The 15,554-nt window shown below is 39.4% G+C and overlaps 11 protein-coding genes across 11 annotated transcripts; 5 read left to right on the top strand and 6 right to left on the bottom strand. All coding sequences in view use genetic code 12, as the record gives it.

Moving 5' to 3' along the window:
* Positions 1–1,223: 1,223 nt before the first annotated feature.
* On the top strand, positions 1,224–4,082 carry SPAPADRAFT_157687 (uncharacterized protein; the record flags this gene model as incomplete). Its single annotated transcript, XM_007377441.1, has 1 exon — positions 1,224–4,082. The coding sequence occupies one exon, from the start codon at positions 1,300–1,302 to the stop codon at positions 2,827–2,829; it is 1,530 nt and encodes a 509-aa protein (XP_007377503.1).
* On the bottom strand, positions 2,861–4,036 carry SPAPADRAFT_143060 (putative cysteine synthase; the record flags this gene model as incomplete). The annotated part of the gene is made up of 1 exon (XM_007377442.1): positions 2,861–4,036. The coding sequence occupies one exon, from the start codon at positions 4,034–4,036 to the stop codon at positions 2,861–2,863; it is 1,176 nt and encodes a 391-aa protein (XP_007377504.1).
* A 219-nt stretch (positions 4,083–4,301) lies between the features above and the next one.
* On the bottom strand, positions 4,302–5,921 carry SPAPADRAFT_52608 (uncharacterized protein; the record flags this gene model as incomplete). Its single annotated transcript, XM_007377440.1, has 1 exon — positions 4,302–5,921. One exon carries the CDS (start codon positions 5,919–5,921, stop codon positions 4,302–4,304), a length of 1,620 nt encoding a protein of 539 aa, XP_007377502.1.
* A 770-nt stretch (positions 5,922–6,691) lies between these two features.
* ISA1 (Fe-binding Fe/S cluster assembly protein) lies at positions 6,692–9,005 on the top strand (the record flags this gene model as incomplete). The annotated part of the gene is made up of 1 exon (XM_007377437.1): positions 6,692–9,005. The coding sequence occupies one exon, from the start codon at positions 6,860–6,862 to the stop codon at positions 7,679–7,681; it is 822 nt and encodes a 273-aa protein (XP_007377499.1).
* SPAPADRAFT_143682 (uncharacterized protein) lies at positions 7,773–8,201 on the bottom strand (the record flags this gene model as incomplete). Its single annotated transcript, XM_007377439.1, has 1 exon — positions 7,773–8,201. One exon carries the CDS (start codon positions 8,199–8,201, stop codon positions 7,773–7,775), a length of 429 nt encoding a protein of 142 aa, XP_007377501.1.
* Positions 8,295–8,945, bottom strand: SPAPADRAFT_57283 (uncharacterized protein; the record flags this gene model as incomplete). The annotated part of the gene is made up of 1 exon (XM_007377438.1): positions 8,295–8,945. One exon carries the CDS (start codon positions 8,943–8,945, stop codon positions 8,295–8,297), a length of 651 nt encoding a protein of 216 aa, XP_007377500.1.
* Positions 9,006–9,029: 24 nt separating the features above from the next.
* Positions 9,030–10,175, top strand: SPAPADRAFT_157677 (uncharacterized protein; the record flags this gene model as incomplete). The annotated part of the gene is made up of 1 exon (XM_007377436.1): positions 9,030–10,175. One exon carries the CDS (start codon positions 9,030–9,032, stop codon positions 9,729–9,731), a length of 702 nt encoding a protein of 233 aa, XP_007377498.1.
* SEC20 (Sec20p) lies at positions 10,165–12,807 on the bottom strand (the record flags this gene model as incomplete). Its single annotated transcript, XM_007377434.1, has 2 exons — positions 10,165–11,378; positions 11,775–12,807. 2 exons carry the CDS (start codon positions 12,721–12,723, stop codon positions 11,320–11,322), a joined length of 1,008 nt encoding a protein of 335 aa, XP_007377496.1.
* SPAPADRAFT_63360 (uncharacterized protein) lies at positions 10,228–12,797 on the top strand (the record flags this gene model as incomplete). Its single annotated transcript, XM_007377435.1, has 1 exon — positions 10,228–12,797. The coding sequence occupies one exon, from the start codon at positions 10,254–10,256 to the stop codon at positions 11,298–11,300; it is 1,047 nt and encodes a 348-aa protein (XP_007377497.1).
* A 234-nt stretch (positions 12,808–13,041) lies between the features above and the next one.
* Positions 13,042–14,532, top strand: SPAPADRAFT_57280 (RNA exonuclease; the record flags this gene model as incomplete). Its single annotated transcript, XM_007377433.1, has 2 exons — positions 13,042–13,969; positions 14,051–14,532. 2 exons carry the CDS (start codon positions 13,042–13,044, stop codon positions 14,530–14,532), a joined length of 1,410 nt encoding a protein of 469 aa, XP_007377495.1.
* MOB1 (Mob1p) lies at positions 13,626–15,406 on the bottom strand (the record flags this gene model as incomplete). Its single annotated transcript, XM_007377432.1, has 1 exon — positions 13,626–15,406. One exon carries the CDS (start codon positions 15,372–15,374, stop codon positions 14,544–14,546), a length of 831 nt encoding a protein of 276 aa, XP_007377494.1.
* Between the last annotated feature and the right edge of the window lie 148 nt (positions 15,407–15,554).

Below are 15,554 nucleotides of genomic sequence, written 5' to 3'. Positions count from 1 at the left end.
TCGACGACCCGGTTGTTTTATGTATGCTTCATAAGAAAAGTTGGACTTATACTTTCCTTACGTAACATAAATCCTGTATCGATGGAAGGATACTGTTATGGAGTGGATGATCTATCATAACAAAATAAATTGCAACTATTTTTTCTTGTACTTTTTTTTTTTTTCTTGGAAATTTTTGCAACCGTATTAATAGGGGTTGCTTACTACTAATACTAATGTTAGCACTGGAATTTGTATTTCCATCGTTGGAGCCTTTTGGTAGTTTGTGGAATAGGTATAATAGTCAGTGAAAATGATAAACAGGTGAAAACTTGTTCTAAGTGCATGCCTAGACTACTATCATGGTGTTATGTCAAAAACTAGAAAGACAACTGCAACATCTTACAATCGATGGTACTAGTTACGAGGGGAATAGACGCAGTTATACTATTAAGTTCTATTTACTCTAGGAGTACTACGAGGAGCACTACGAGGAGTACTACCAGGAAATGGAAAATCTATTGTTGTGGGGTCAGTATTGTCCCCCAGCTTCCAACCGAAAAAAATGTGGGCCTCGGTTAAATACGTTGTACCGAATATGTCTGGAATTAACGGAAATAGCGTATAACCACAGCAATCCCAACTTGGACTAGGTGGAGGAATTACAATGTCATCCAATTTGTTTTAAAATATAGCAAAATACGGGGAAACGGAAAAAACGGAGCGTCGGGAGGTATTGTTTAAATCATGCTTATATCTCCGCATTCGGTTAGTTGGAGGAGGGGGGGGGGGGAGTGGGAGGAGGGCTCGGCGATGAGTTCTGTAAAGATGACATTTAAACTGTTTCTTACTTGACTTAACTATGGTCACTTGGGCTTTGAGGATTAAGACTATTTCTGTAGACGGGACTAGTGTCAACGCTGGAGATGGGCGGCCCTTAATAAATGTCATGATGTTACATTGTACAGCCGAAAATGTAACATTAGCGCATTACATGAAGAACAATACGGGTATAACGGTCCAAATCTTATTCTCAGATATATAGGTGACTAGATTGACTCCTAACTACCTGTACATCTGGTGATTGCCATACGGTAAAGTTGCCAGCAAGATATGGTTGTGATATTGATTTAATTCTGTGGTTTGCAACTTCTTGATCTTGTGCTAATTTCCCCTCCGTTAGGCGGAAGGAACAAAAAACAAAAAATAAAAAGAAAAACAAAAAAAGCTAATAGATTTTCACTAGGTTTGTGTGTTTCCTATATAAATGAAGCCACGTTTCATTTGACTTTCACTTATAAGCTCCTGTTTCTTCTTGCCATGAATGACCTTCATTCACAAAATACAAATTACATCACACCACACCACTATACCAACAGTAAATATATCTATCTGCAACAGTACCAGCCACAGCAACCCTCCAGACAACAACAACAACAACATAGTCCAAGGAGTATATCAGATATAGCATACACTCAATCAGAATATTTAATCAATAATAAGACTGGAACAGAATCGCCAAGTCCATCGCCGAATCAACATTACTACCATTCAGAGTGGATAGATTCACCGTTATCAAACAAGTCGTCGCCATATAGAAAGCTAGTTAATCTCAACAGCAACTATCAGTACAATTCAAACATGTCTTCTACCGCAACTGCAACTTTGCAACAACATCAAATTGCCACAACCACCCTCCGATACGAAACTCCAATTAAATCAACAAGACCAAATACCAACTTTGCTTATATAAACACCCCAGTATCTGACCACCATGACCACAAGACCAAAGCATCCGGCTCACTTCCAGCCATAGACATCGATAGAGCTAATACCGTCACCCCAGCTCTCAAGCCAACCATACCCCATATCAGTGATTGGGATATTTTCTGGAGCATGCTCAATGATATTGTGGGGAAAGACAAACTTGCCAAGATTGGCCAATATACGTTACGTTTACTTATACATCACGCGGGAACGTCAGAACTGTATCTCAGTACAGACTCCATGAACATCAAAGTTATAAATGATCGATATAATGATACCACTAAAAAATTAAACTTGTTGAAAAATTTCATCAAACATCCCCAAGACTTTATTCGGATTATCGTTATTTGGCTCTGTGCTAATATCAAACTCAAGTTCTCCGGTATGGTTAATGGATTGTCTTTGTATCGACAATTCCTCAGATTTGGGAAAACGCCATTCAGACTTAGAAACCTTTTCAATAAGATCTCCAGTAATGTCAATTTAAAGTCAAATTATGAACTTGATATAAATTATGAGAAATTATTTACAAAAGCAACCTTGGGTCAATTCACATCACTCTACTATGGGATTAATGATGAATCACTCTTGCTTTACAAGTTGAAATTATTATCTAATGCATCATACAAGAAATTTGCTCTGCGTCATGAATCCTTTGGTTGGTATTCTGAAACTTGGTTAGCGATGTACAATGCCGTTGAAAAGTTGAACAAGTTATCACAGCAAGAAATGGACTTAAAGATTCTGATTCAAGTGAGAAATAAAGCCAAGATTCTCTCACGCCAATTGTTGGGTAATGGCTCTGGGTCAACCATGATGAGTCAATCATTCTCGAGTAATTCCGCCAATGATGACTTGGAAGCTCTTGAAGAAATCCAATTCAAAAAGAATAATGCTTGGTTAGACATATACAAGAACTTAGCCGATTTAGGGTTCAACACATACACAGTGTTCCAACTTCGTTTACCATTTGCAACTTGGCAAATATGGATGGGTATAACTGCTTCAGTATTGAGTACGATAAAGTTGTATAGAGAGACCAAGAAGGCTATGATTGAAAAGGAATTAGCTAAACAGAAGTAATTATATAGATATATATATATATACAAGTTTACTATTCTGCTAGTATTTCATCTAATGTAACGTCATTAGGTATTTTTGTAGCCTCTTTCCAAAACTTGGATAAATGACGGGCACCAGAGTCACACGCAATAACAACTATACGTTGACCTGGACCATACTTCAAAGCTGTCTTAACCGCAGCAACACAATTGATGGCTGACGAACTTCCCCAGAATAACCCGTCATTTATACAAAGATATTTCGCCATTTTCAATGCTTGGCTGTCTGTGACTCTGATTGCTTCGTCAATGAACTTCTCTCCTTGTTTGAAATTCCAGGTTAATCTATTAAGACCAATTCCTTCAACCAAGGTATCCACTTGGTGTCTTCTTCTTGTCCCTTCCCTTTCTACTGAATCATACATAACCCCAAAGTTTACTCTATTGGCTAAACCAGACCCTTGAGGATCGGCAAGTATAATCCTGGTATCTTGTCCTTGGACTTCCTTAAGGTATCTCCCTACCCCAGCAATCGTACCCCCAGTTCCACTTCCATTAATAAACACATCAATATGTTCACCCATTTGTTCCACAATCTCAGGACCAGTGGTGTTATAATGGATTCTCCAATTGAAATCATTCTCAAACTGATCCGCAAAAATCGCCTTATTCTCACCTTTAGCGTTGACTTCGTCTGCTCCACGACGAGCGGCATTGGTATACTGGTTAGGATCAACTATACTTGCTGGCTTCACAGGCTCGATCTCAGCACCCAAGGCAGTCAATAACAGAAGCTTCTCCGGCGAAGTATCATCAGGCAAACAAATATGAGCAATATATCCCAATGCATTCGCCAATACTGCAAAGGAAATTCCTGTAGATCCACTAGTTCCCTCATATATGATATTTCCCTGGTGTGGAACAAGTCGCCCTTCAGATTCAGCATTGCGGATAATGGCAAGGGCAACTCGATCTTTGGCGCTCCCGGCAGGATTAGTAAGTTCTAACTTGGCGTAGATTTTACATCCGGTGAATTTCAGGAGGGATTTGATTTCGATGAGTGGGGTGTTGCCAATGAGGGATTCAACACCGCGGGTTCGGGGTGGGAGTAATGTGAGTTTGTCCTTGGTCGTGTCTCGAGTAAGGAGTCCATGGAGCTCTTTGAGAATTATTACAAGGGATAGCACTGCTGCTGATGTTTGAAATGCGGATCTCCAGTTTATTGCCATGGTGTATTGTGGAGTTGCTTGATAGAGATCTAGTTCACCACTTTATAAAAATTTCAGTTATAAATTTTCATACAAATGGTAGCGAGCATTTAGTTTTTGCAATTATATTAAAAACTATTCTAACCAATTATATTATTAACCGAAACATGACCAACTAATATGGTATAGTAACCAGCATATTGTGAAAACGAACCAATTTCTTCTTCTGTTTAATGGAACCGCTTCCTTGCTGATCCCTAAGTCTAGCAACTAATGACAGTTCGGGCTATTCCTTTTGAGTAGATTCTGATCTGGTTGATTTATGCTCTTCCAATATACCAATAACCTTTATGTCTTCCTCTGGCTGTTCTCTATCCAGCTTTATAACTTCTTTATTTTTCTTACCACAAGAAGATCCTAAAAGATTACTACCTATAGTAGCTCCATCACTAGTGCGAGTATATTTATGGATAATCTCTTTGTAACTTAATGGTTTAACATCAACACTAGGTCTTCTGTCCATTGGTGCAATTGGGAGATGAGGAGTCTCGTTTTCATCGTTGGATTTTGGGTAAATGCTACTCGTGACAACAGTCTCTGGTTTCTTAGTATCAGGATCCCGCTCTGGCCAACGGATATTGTCCAAGTTGGCAATAGAAGACACCGGAGTTGGTGGAGCAAGTGGACTATTTTCTCTTGGACTAGTTGGACGACTCAATGAACCTATTGGGGTATCGTCCCTTGGTCCAACAGGACGCAGTTTAAATCTATTTTCATTCACGGGAATCAAATTGGTTTCCGAAATCCTTGGCATATACCTATCACATCCGGCCAGGGGAGTATGAACTCTACTATAGGGAATATTGCTCCGATCTCTGAATGAAGGTCTTTCAATTCTTCTAGTTTTGCTTGCTCGTTCAAAACTCAGATGCAACTTTCTTTTGGCAAATGAAGGAGGCGATTCGGTAAATCTTTCTGGTCTTTTGTCGTGAGTTTTGCTTGCTAGAGCTTGGCTTAAAGTTGCCCTTTTGCCAGTATAAACGTTACCAAGATTGGTGAAATGTTGCGAGTCAACTTCAGGATCGGTTTTTAACAAGTACTGTACCGTTTCAAATGGTTTCATCTTGTATGCCTCTTTATCTTCTTTATAAAGGATATATTCGTTAGCGAGGAAGTTTGTGAATGGGATATACCCTCGAAGGACCCCACCACTGGCGTCATTATCTTGCTTCATGGAAATATAAGCCAAGATGAATTCAAATGGGATCGAATTTAAGAATTGAAAGCATTCAGACTTTTTCTTTTTAATTTCATCCGATAACGCAAGCATCCATAATAAGGTTTGCCGACGGAATCCCATTGCTGTAACAAAGACAATTCTCAAAGCATCCTTCATGACCAATTCTTCTGGCTCATAGCACGTTTCTGCTGAAGTAAGAGTTCGTTTGGAGTTGAAGTATTCATACACATCTTTCATAGTGGCGGTTTTGTTACCAGTGAAAGCACAAATTTCGTCAATTAATTGGGATCTGGATTTGATAAACCCAACAACGGTTTCATCAAGGAGAACAAGCTGGATTTTAAGGTCATCCATTGCATATGGACCATTTCCATATTCTAGGTTGTGGATGTATCCCTGTGTGATTTTGAAACCAGCGGGGTTGTTAAAATAGGTTCTAATGTTAGTGTAGAACTCTTCGACTCCAACTATAAAGTCTTTCCAGAATTCTACGGTGTTCAACTCTTCAATTTCTTTCATATGGCAGGTTTCATTATAGATGTGGTTCAAATTGTGGTCATAGTTGTGGATATAAATTTCTGCTAGGTTAATTTTAGTTATTTGTCGATTATACCACTGATTCTCCAAATCTGCTGTATCGATTGGATCTTCATTATCGGAAGCCATTTTTGAATTGATGAATGAACAACTTAATGGATGAACGGTGATTGACTAAAATAAAGAAGAGATTGCCGCCAAAGAAAGTTAAGGAAGAAGTATCTTTTTTGCGGTCATATATACAGAGTGAACGGCACACAAAACCAACGTTTGGCTGCCAAAAAAAAAAAAGAATAAAATGAAAATAAGAAAACTACCCAAACAAGCCAAGCAAGATCTGGATATGATCTAATATATACCGAGGCAGGTTTCTGATTCAAAAGACTATCACATACAATCAGAGCATACTTTAAAAAAGGTAAAGAAGTTCAATTGGAATTAAAGTTTCTCCAGGTTCAAGAATAGGTCTAGAAACAACGGACAGACTCACACACGCCAACAGCTAGTATCTTAACTTACGAAGAGCAATCCACAACAGTTGTCTAAACTTCAGTAAGTTTTAACTAAGATGATTGAATAAATAAACAGTCTGCTGACTGCCGAGCTAATATTGGGGACATTGCGTATGAGTCAATGTCTCGAATTATCAAGACTTTTAGTCACCACAATAGAAACGCCAAGAATGCATTGGAAAAACGACATTTTCTCGCACGTGATACTGGAGCCGAGCGTCGGAGAACCACCACAAAAGAAACTGGCCAATAACATTTCATTCAAATTTGCTTATGCGAACGAAATGCTGGGGAGGAGTGGTGCGGAGGTCGTGCACCGGCCAGATTCAGGAGAATAAGGGAAAAGTTGGGCCCGCTTAAAAAAAATTTGTAAAATACCAAATGACCGCTTAACATTAGTAAGTTGCTGCTAATTACACTCTACTGTTTTTTTTATTTATAAAGCAATTTAAATTTTGTTTTATTTTGATATCATTTCTCCAGTTTTTGACATATCTTCGCGTTACACCCATCGCTTACTATTAACTATTATCATATACATATACCTATAGAGATATGATTGCTAGGACATCAACTGTTACATTGAGGAGATTTATCTCTAGCCAAACCAAGAAGAACAAGAGATTCATACAAACTATACCACTTGGAGCTACTTCATTAGCAAACAATGCATCATTCTTGAATCCAGTGGGTCACCGTGAAAGCTCAAAGCTTCAAATCCAAAAACAACCACAACAACAACAACAACAACCACAACAAGCAAACCAAGCATCTACTCCACAACACACCCCAGTCGTTAGACGATCCAGAACTTCCAGATTCACAAACAACACTTTGAAGGAAATAACCACATCGCATCCTAAAGTAGTTGCCCCACAAACCCCACCCCATGTCATTGAAATAACAACCGATCCGGAAGTCAAGGCTGCCATTGAATCAACCAAGTCCACCGCTCCACCAGCTCAAGCTTCTACTACTACTACTACATCTAGTGCTACCACTCCGGCAGTGACACAAGCAGCCCCAAAGAAGAAGAGAGTTTTACGTCCACGTAAGGCATTAATTACGTTGACACCCAATGCCGTGAGCCATCTCCAGAGGTTATTGGATCAACCAACCCCAAAGATGATTAGAATTGGTGTTAGAAATAGAGGATGTTCAGGATTGACATATAACTTGGAATACGTTGAAGAAGCAGGCAAGTTTGATGAATTAATTGAACAAGATGGTGTCAAGGTGTTGATTGATTCCAAGGCATTATTCAGTATTGTAGGATCGGAAATGGATTGGTTGGATGATAAATTGAGTTCTAGATTTATTTTCAAGAATCCAAACTCCAAGGGAACTTGTGGTTGTGGAGAATCATTCATGGTTTAACTTGATAGATATTTACTTTATAAATTTTTATAAATTTTTATAAATTGATAAATTTTAATGATATAGGTTATAAATATATACAAAAAGGTAACTATTTTATCTTTCTACACTCAAAGTAAGTAGCATCAACGTCGTTAGGCAATGAACAAAAGTATTCCAAACTTTGCATAACCTTGAACATCTTGACAGAATTGATACCTAATTTCAAACACGTTTTGCCATCATTGGTATCAGTACAAATTATACTCTGGTCAGCATTATGTTCACCATCAATGATGAAAGTTTTCCACGGATCTTTCTGGACAAACTCGGTTATCTTAGCTTGGGCCTGTTTAGGATCAGTGGTGTCTTGGATATCCTTAACTTTAATCGACGATGTGGGGGTGGAAATTTGGTTCAACGTGGTATCTATATCTGAAGTAGGCATTGGTTGATGAGATCTCTGTTCAATTTGTGGTGATTGAACAAGATCTACTTTAGCATTACTCTTGTCTTTATTGCCGAATGGAAGCCAAGCCATGGTGTGTTTTTCAATGGAGCAAACTTAAGAAGAAAAGAAAGATGTTTGTATAGCAATTTTTTTTTGTGTCCTTGAACCAGTGGCAAACAACTTCTACAAACATAATTTTAAGTTTTCATTCAATCGCATCACCGTAGTTTCATGTTGGTAGAATGTCATCCATTCGAGGTTCATCAGTCTGAGTTGTTTCCGAGTTACTTTCTCCCAGTCCTGGACTTTTTTCACGTCATTTCGGAATCTGCCCCACCAATTATACTGGAAATCGTACTTTATCACGTCAGGCTTTGTAGAATCCATTCGGAGGATAGTGTTTAATATATTTGCTTCCATATTCTCAATATTCGTCTTTTTTAAATCATCGTGATTGTGAATTTCGTCGAATATGTGAGGATCATCCCGAGCCACAGTCGCATTGAATACAAATGCAAGTGTATTCAACATTCTTTCTACTAGTTCTTTCTCATTCAAATCTTCAGTTGTTGAAAGTATAACATTCCGCCTATTGTTGAATGAAATATGTGAAAAGTTTCGACGGAGAAGGGTTTGGTATTTGTTGATGTTATCGTGTTGCTCATGGTACTGAAAATCGCATAGTTTGTAGAATTGTTTGTACAAGTAGAGAAGTTTCCTTTTGAATGTCGGTATTTGTACTATCTGGTTTCGTACCTTGGTGAGATCTATTGTCGGTTTGTTTATTATGAGACCAGTTGTGTTTGGTCGAAACTGGAACTTTGGTTTATACATGGTGTTATCGTCTGTTGTTAGATATGGAAAATTTTTAGAGTCTTTTATTTTATTTTTTTTTACAGCCACTTGGCAACACCAATAATGAGTCTAACTATAAGAAAGAACAAAGACTATTTCAAATTGGAGTATGAAGTGGATGTTGATGGTGATGCTAGTGTGGTCGTTCCTAGTCTCACGCTTGTAATTCACTTCAATATCGTGATTAATGGGCATATTTTACAAGTAAGTACTTACAACGGTAATTTTCTAAGAGAATTTGCCAATTTTACAATAAATTCCACATACTTTACCAGCTTGGGATATGAAACTACTACAAATGTATCTACAGAAAACAAAACATCATTCAAACTAGATCTCAAATGTCAAATTTTCAATACTGGTCAGTATCAATCTTTATCTAAGCTAAAAGAAGTGTCAATCACACTCCACTGGTTAACACAAGAAAACATTTGCAACATTCAAGATCTCACTGAATCATTCAACTATTTACTCAATTCATGGATCTTGGAAGTCGAAGACAAGTATCCATTTGTATTTTCAGTAGTTGGGAGAGAATATGTGAAAATCAACATGCATTGGTATCTCAAAACCCGTAGTGAAGTATTGGGGGATTCCGAACCGGACATTGAAAAAGTGTTACAGATATTAAAATCACACATAAAGGAGAAATATCAAACCATTGTATTGTTGAGACATACTCGGAAGTTAGCTAGGTTTGGCCACATCCCAGAAAGAAGCGGCAACATTGTTGGATCGTATGCATTAACTATTCTAGATTATTAATAGGCTACGATTCCAGATCTGATAATGCTGTCATTTCGGAGTTGGGCTTCGATTCAGTAACCTAATTTGTCTAAATTAAAGAACAATACTAACGTTTTTTGGCATATGTGTCACAGAGTACATAAGCATATACATGTGTATTACTAAGCACATCGTAGCTTATGATGTAACATCAACGTATCATAGCAACATACCCTATGGATCCCCCAAAATTTTCTTTTTTTTTAGGCATTTAAAGTCTGTCTTGGCAGTGGGGGATCGCATGGCAGAACGCAAGGAAGGTCGATCCCTAAGAAAAAGCCCTACCAAGCACGCCACGACTGGACTCCGAGAATAGATCCTAAGTGGAGAATGTTTGCCTTACTAGCGTTATTGTTTGTGGCAGATTTTCGGAAAAATCCACCCCACTAACATCTCGGAAGAATTCTTTGCTGTGTGTGGCCACGATTATAAATAGGTGAAATTTTATCTGAAAATTCATTCCATATTTTTCTAAGCACTATAAACACATCCTAATACACCATGTCTGATAAAATTAACTTTGCCGTTGTCGGTACCGGTATCTTCGCCACCGATACCCACTTACCTACTATCCAAAAGATCCCTGAACTTAATCCAGCTGCTGCTTACAACCGTACCAAATCCAAGGCCGAACAATTCGCTACAAAGGCAGGAATCCCACAAGATAAAGTTTACGACACTTTAGAAGAAGCTTTCCAAGACAAGACCATTGATTTTGTTGATGCATTATTACCAGTCCAATTCAACTTGGATGCCGTCAAATTGGCCATCGAACACAACAAACCATTAGCTTTTGAAAAGCCAATTGCTGCTAACTTGACACAAGCCAAGGAAATCGTCCAATTGAGTGAAAAGACCGAAGTCCCAATCATGATCTTGGAAAACTGGACTTACTTGTCTGCCATTGACATCTTGAAGAACCAAGTCTTGCCTAAGATTGGTGAAGTCGTTGCCTTCACTTACAACGCCACTGGTCCATTCCACGATACTTCCAAGTACTTGGCCACTGGATGGAGACAAAAGCCAGAACACATTGGTGGGTTCTTGAGTGATGGTGGTGTCCATCAATTGGCTCTTTTAACCGAAGTCTTGGGTGAAGTTGAAAGTGTTAGTGGATTAACTAAGCAATTGAGAGAACAAAGTGGTGCTGATGATATCTTATTCTCTACCTTCAAATTAAAGAGCGGGGTTATTGGTACTTTTACTTATGGTTCTGCTTTTGGGGCCACTGACAAATCCACCAGTTTCACAATTTTCGGTACTGAAGGATCAGCTGTTTACGACTGGTCTCCAAGCTTGTCCAAGCCAACCGTCACTTATCAAACTGGTTCTACTTCATCCACTGCTTCTGCCAAGTCTTCAATTGAAATTGACGAAATTAACACTATTGAAGCAGAATTCAAGAACTTCAGAGATGTCGTCAAGGCCAACGATAAGAAGTTGGTCAAGGTCACTCCAAGAAAGGCATTCCACCATTTAGCTATCGTTGCTGCTGCTTTGGAATCTTCCAAGAAGAACGGTACTAGTGTTAACGTAGAAATTCCATAGATAGTATATATATATATATTTATAATTCATCGTGTTCGGGTTCTATATATGTAGATGAATCAGTGTAAACTTCCGAATCTAAGAAGTCATCAATGACAATGGTTGATACAAGAGCATCTGGTGTATCCTCCACTGATAACTCATCTGTATCAGGTATATTGTCCAAGTTTTCTATGTCAGCTGTATCATTTGAATCAACCAAGACAGATGACTCCGTGGTATGAGTAACAGGATCTTGCACGATTGATAATGAAGAAGCATCTGGTACATCTTCTAACTCATTTGGATCATCCAAGTTTGCCGGTTCCGTGTACTCAAGCTGTTCTTCAACCGTGGATAACGTAGTAGTATCAGGTGCATTATTGAATAACTCAGCTGTCTCAGGTGTATCTATTAATTCTGATAATGCAGTAGCGGATGAAGTTTCAGACGATACATATGTTTCATGCAAGACGGACATTACAGAAGAACTACCAAGCAAGCTTGATAGGATAGTAGTTGCGATAATTGCGGATGAAGCTAATGAGGTGATTGCTTGCTCCGAGACAGTCTCTTCTAAACTAGACTCCAATGCTGTGGCTACAGTCTCCATGATACCACTAGACAACACAACCGATGTATCTTTACCACCAGTCAACCACCCGTAAATCCCAATAATCTTGAAAAACGACCACAACATTAATCGAATAGGCGTACGCAACACTCTTCGATAAATTACCCAACAACAACACGACAAAAAGAACGCCCCAGACATGTATATCCTCTGCTTATCGGCCTTATCCTGCTTCTCGATAAACTTGACAATCTGTTGAGACCGGTTGAGCAATGAGGAAAACTGGACAAACCCCTCGTTCAACTTGTGCAAGTCCTTAGTTTGTTGATCGAGTGAGTTCAAGTTTAATTCACTTTGGAGAATCGTGGCCGAGAGTAATTGTCGCGATGTTTGGAGTGATTGGGTGATTTGCTTGTTGTGGTGAGCGATCTGGTGATTCATGGAGAGTTCAGAGATGGCCTTGTTTGTCTCTCTTGATTTCGCATCGCCAAAGAGCTGATCTCGGTCGCTTAATCCGGAGCTGGTGTTTGATTTTTCAGATTGAACAGGTTTGTCTAATCCAAACTGCTTGATTCTGAATTCATGTGAAAGTTGGGCCTCTCGGCTGTGGTTGTCCATGAGGATCTCACGGAGCTTCTTCTTAAAGGACAGGTATCGCAATTGGTAGAGTTCAAACGTGTGGAAATCTTCACTTGTGGCGAGTTTGTGTTTGCATATGCGGAGGTAGTCTTTGTATTTGAGTAGTTGTTGGTGCAAATGTTTGTTGACTGTTGAATCGAAGTCTTGGGTGGTGGTTGTCAATGAATCTAGTGACGTGTATATTTGGTGTTGTAAGTTATCCAACTTCTTGTAGTATACGTGAGATGACATGATGAAAATGCACTCCAATACAAATCTCGATTGTGATTATACACAATTAACCACTAGTGATATATACGTGTAACGTTTTACTATGAAAATTACCGTAGCAAACTGTCGCACTTTGTTGGTTGGCAACATTCAAAGAATTTTCTTAGGCAAAAAGGGATGACCGTTTGATTCGATCTACCAGACTTGGCAATTGTCGCAGAACACCGCAACTAATAGGTATAAACACATACGAGAATGAGTGAAGATTTATCTAATGAAGAAAAAGAGCAACTTCTTGCTTCATTACAGCGGCGAAAGAGCATCAACACTAAGAAACCAATGGACCCTGCTAAACTTACCCCAGAGTATATCCTAGAACAACGTAGGCTACGCAACTTGCGCAAGGAGCAAGAACGCAAGGAGAAAGAGGCATTGGGGTTGATACCCCAGGATGAACAAGACAAACGGCCATTGTATATAAAACGACCCTTGCTTAAAGTTAGTGATGGTGATGAGGGTGCACCCAAAATCAAGATTATGTCGTACAACATCTTGGCGCAGACACTCATACGAAGAGACTTGTTTCCTACCAATGGAAAGATATTGAAGTGGTCAATCAGAAGCACCATCCTCTTGGACGAAATCAAGCACTACGATGCCGATATCATATGCTTGCAGGAATTAGACAAGCTCCAATTGAAGACGTTTTGGATGAAGGAGTTTGACAAGTTGGGTTATACCGTCAAGTATCATCGGTATAATACCAAGAACCACGGTGTTGCCATTATTTTCAAGTCAAAGTTGTTCACATGCAAGCATCAACTGTTTATAAAGTACGACCATGATCTTGTTCATGACGAAGGAGAAGTGGTACTACCAAGTGCTAGAATAGCCACCCAAAATGTGGGATTTATGACATATTTAGAATTCCAACCGTTCTTACTTAAACAGTATCCACATTTGAGCAACAAGAATGGGTTAATTGTGGGGAATACCCATTTGTTTTGGCATCCATTCGGCACTTTTGAACGGTGTCGCCAGACATATATGATGTTACACAAGTATAAAGAGTTTACAAGGATTTTAAGCGTTATACTTGGAAACTCCAAGGGGTTTTATTCGTTCTTTACTGGTGATATGAATTCGGAACCGTTTGATGCTCCATATTTGTCAATTACTGCAAAACCGATTGAATACCTGGGCCAAGCCAAGAATGTGCTAGGATGTTCATTGACGTATACTTATTCGCAGGTTAGATCACTTGAAAGTCAGAATGACGAGGAGGAACCAGATGCAGAGGAAGAAGAAGAAGAAGAAGAAGAACAAAGAGATGGCTCTCTGTCTGAAGAAAACGAAGTAGATGAGAATGACGGACTTGACGACGAACAAAGAGAGAACCCTACCGATCCGGAACCAGAAGTATTCATGCCTACTCCCGATCAAGATCAGTTGCTTCTACAAATGCAAAATGCTCACAATACCTTAAAAGTTCGAGCAATATCATTATATTCAGTCGGTTACAAACTAGCCCACCCGGAAAACTCAGGGATAAATAACGACAGAAACGAGCCCATGTTTACTAATTGGGTCAACACCTGGAGTGGGATGTTGGACTATATATTCATACTTACCGACTGGGATAACACAGAGGACTTTTCCCATAGTGTAGACACCCCAGAAGAGATTGCTGACAAGTATAATATTAAATTACTTAGATTATTGAAGTTGCCCGTGCCTGGGGATATGGGACCCAAACCAAATGGCCAACCACGAATCTATCAATACCCCTCCGATCACCTTTGCATAATGGCAGAGGTGCAATTGTTGTAATAAAAACCCTACTACCTTCTCAACATGGTATCGACCAAATCTTCAAGCGGCCCGTAATCCTTTCTACTAATCAACTGAAACTCGTTAGCAAACAATACATAATGCTTTAAACTAGTGTTTAAATGACTCTGCAAGCCCAACTCACTAATCTCATGGAAATGGTGACAGTAGATGTGAGCGTATATTCTAAACAATCTCTTGAAAATCGTCTTGACAAGACTGGGGAACTGTTGTGGGAACGGAGCCCCGATTTTACTGGGGAAGATGTTATCATTGTCAAAGAACCCCTGGACCCAGTTCATCAAGTTTTCAATGTACTCGCACGCAGGCAACGACACTGGTCTTCTGGGCAGCAGCGGAGGGGCGTTGCTATCTCCACGATGTTGGTCCATGGGGGTTTCTTGCCAAAGGTATTCGTATTCTTCAGTAGCAATCATACGGGGACAGGTGGCTGGGGAGCAAAACTCAGTGATGGCACCGTAAAGCATGTTTATCTGGTTGTAGAAGTCCACCACATGGATGGCCAACCATTCATTGAGGTCTTCATCACGGGGGAGTTTCACGGCTTGGATAAGGGCATTGTCTGAACCAAGGGTCTGTTCGGCGTAGTTTCTGATATCTTTGTGAGTGGATACGCCGGCGGTGCCCGACATGGTATTGGTGTCGTCATTATTGAGCTTTAGATTGGTGTTTATGGTTTGGTATTGTGAGTATTCTTGCGGGTACGACGAGTCGACCGAGTTCCCAATTGGCTGGGGGCTGGAGATTGGGGACGATTGTTTGAGCTTGAACCCACGCGTTGATTTCAACGAGTGGGCGTTAAAGTTTTGCAAGAAGGACATGATGGTGATACTACTGTAATCTAGATCTAAACAAAAACAAAACAAGACAGATGTGTAGTTGAATAAAGTAACTGGGATTTTAGTTGATCTGATTTCATTGTTGTTTATTTTGTTTCCTAATTGGGACAAAAGGAAATCACGTGCGGAAGGTCACATGAATTACGTCACGAGTAAATTTGA

This window comes from Spathaspora passalidarum (genome assembly GCF_000223485.1).
Source record: "Spathaspora passalidarum NRRL Y-27907 unplaced genomic scaffold SPAPAscaffold_7, whole genome shotgun sequence".
Lineage (NCBI taxonomy): Eukaryota > Fungi > Ascomycota > Pichiomycetes > Serinales > Debaryomycetaceae > Spathaspora > Spathaspora passalidarum.
This window is presented reverse-complemented; position numbering and strand designations above follow the sequence as displayed.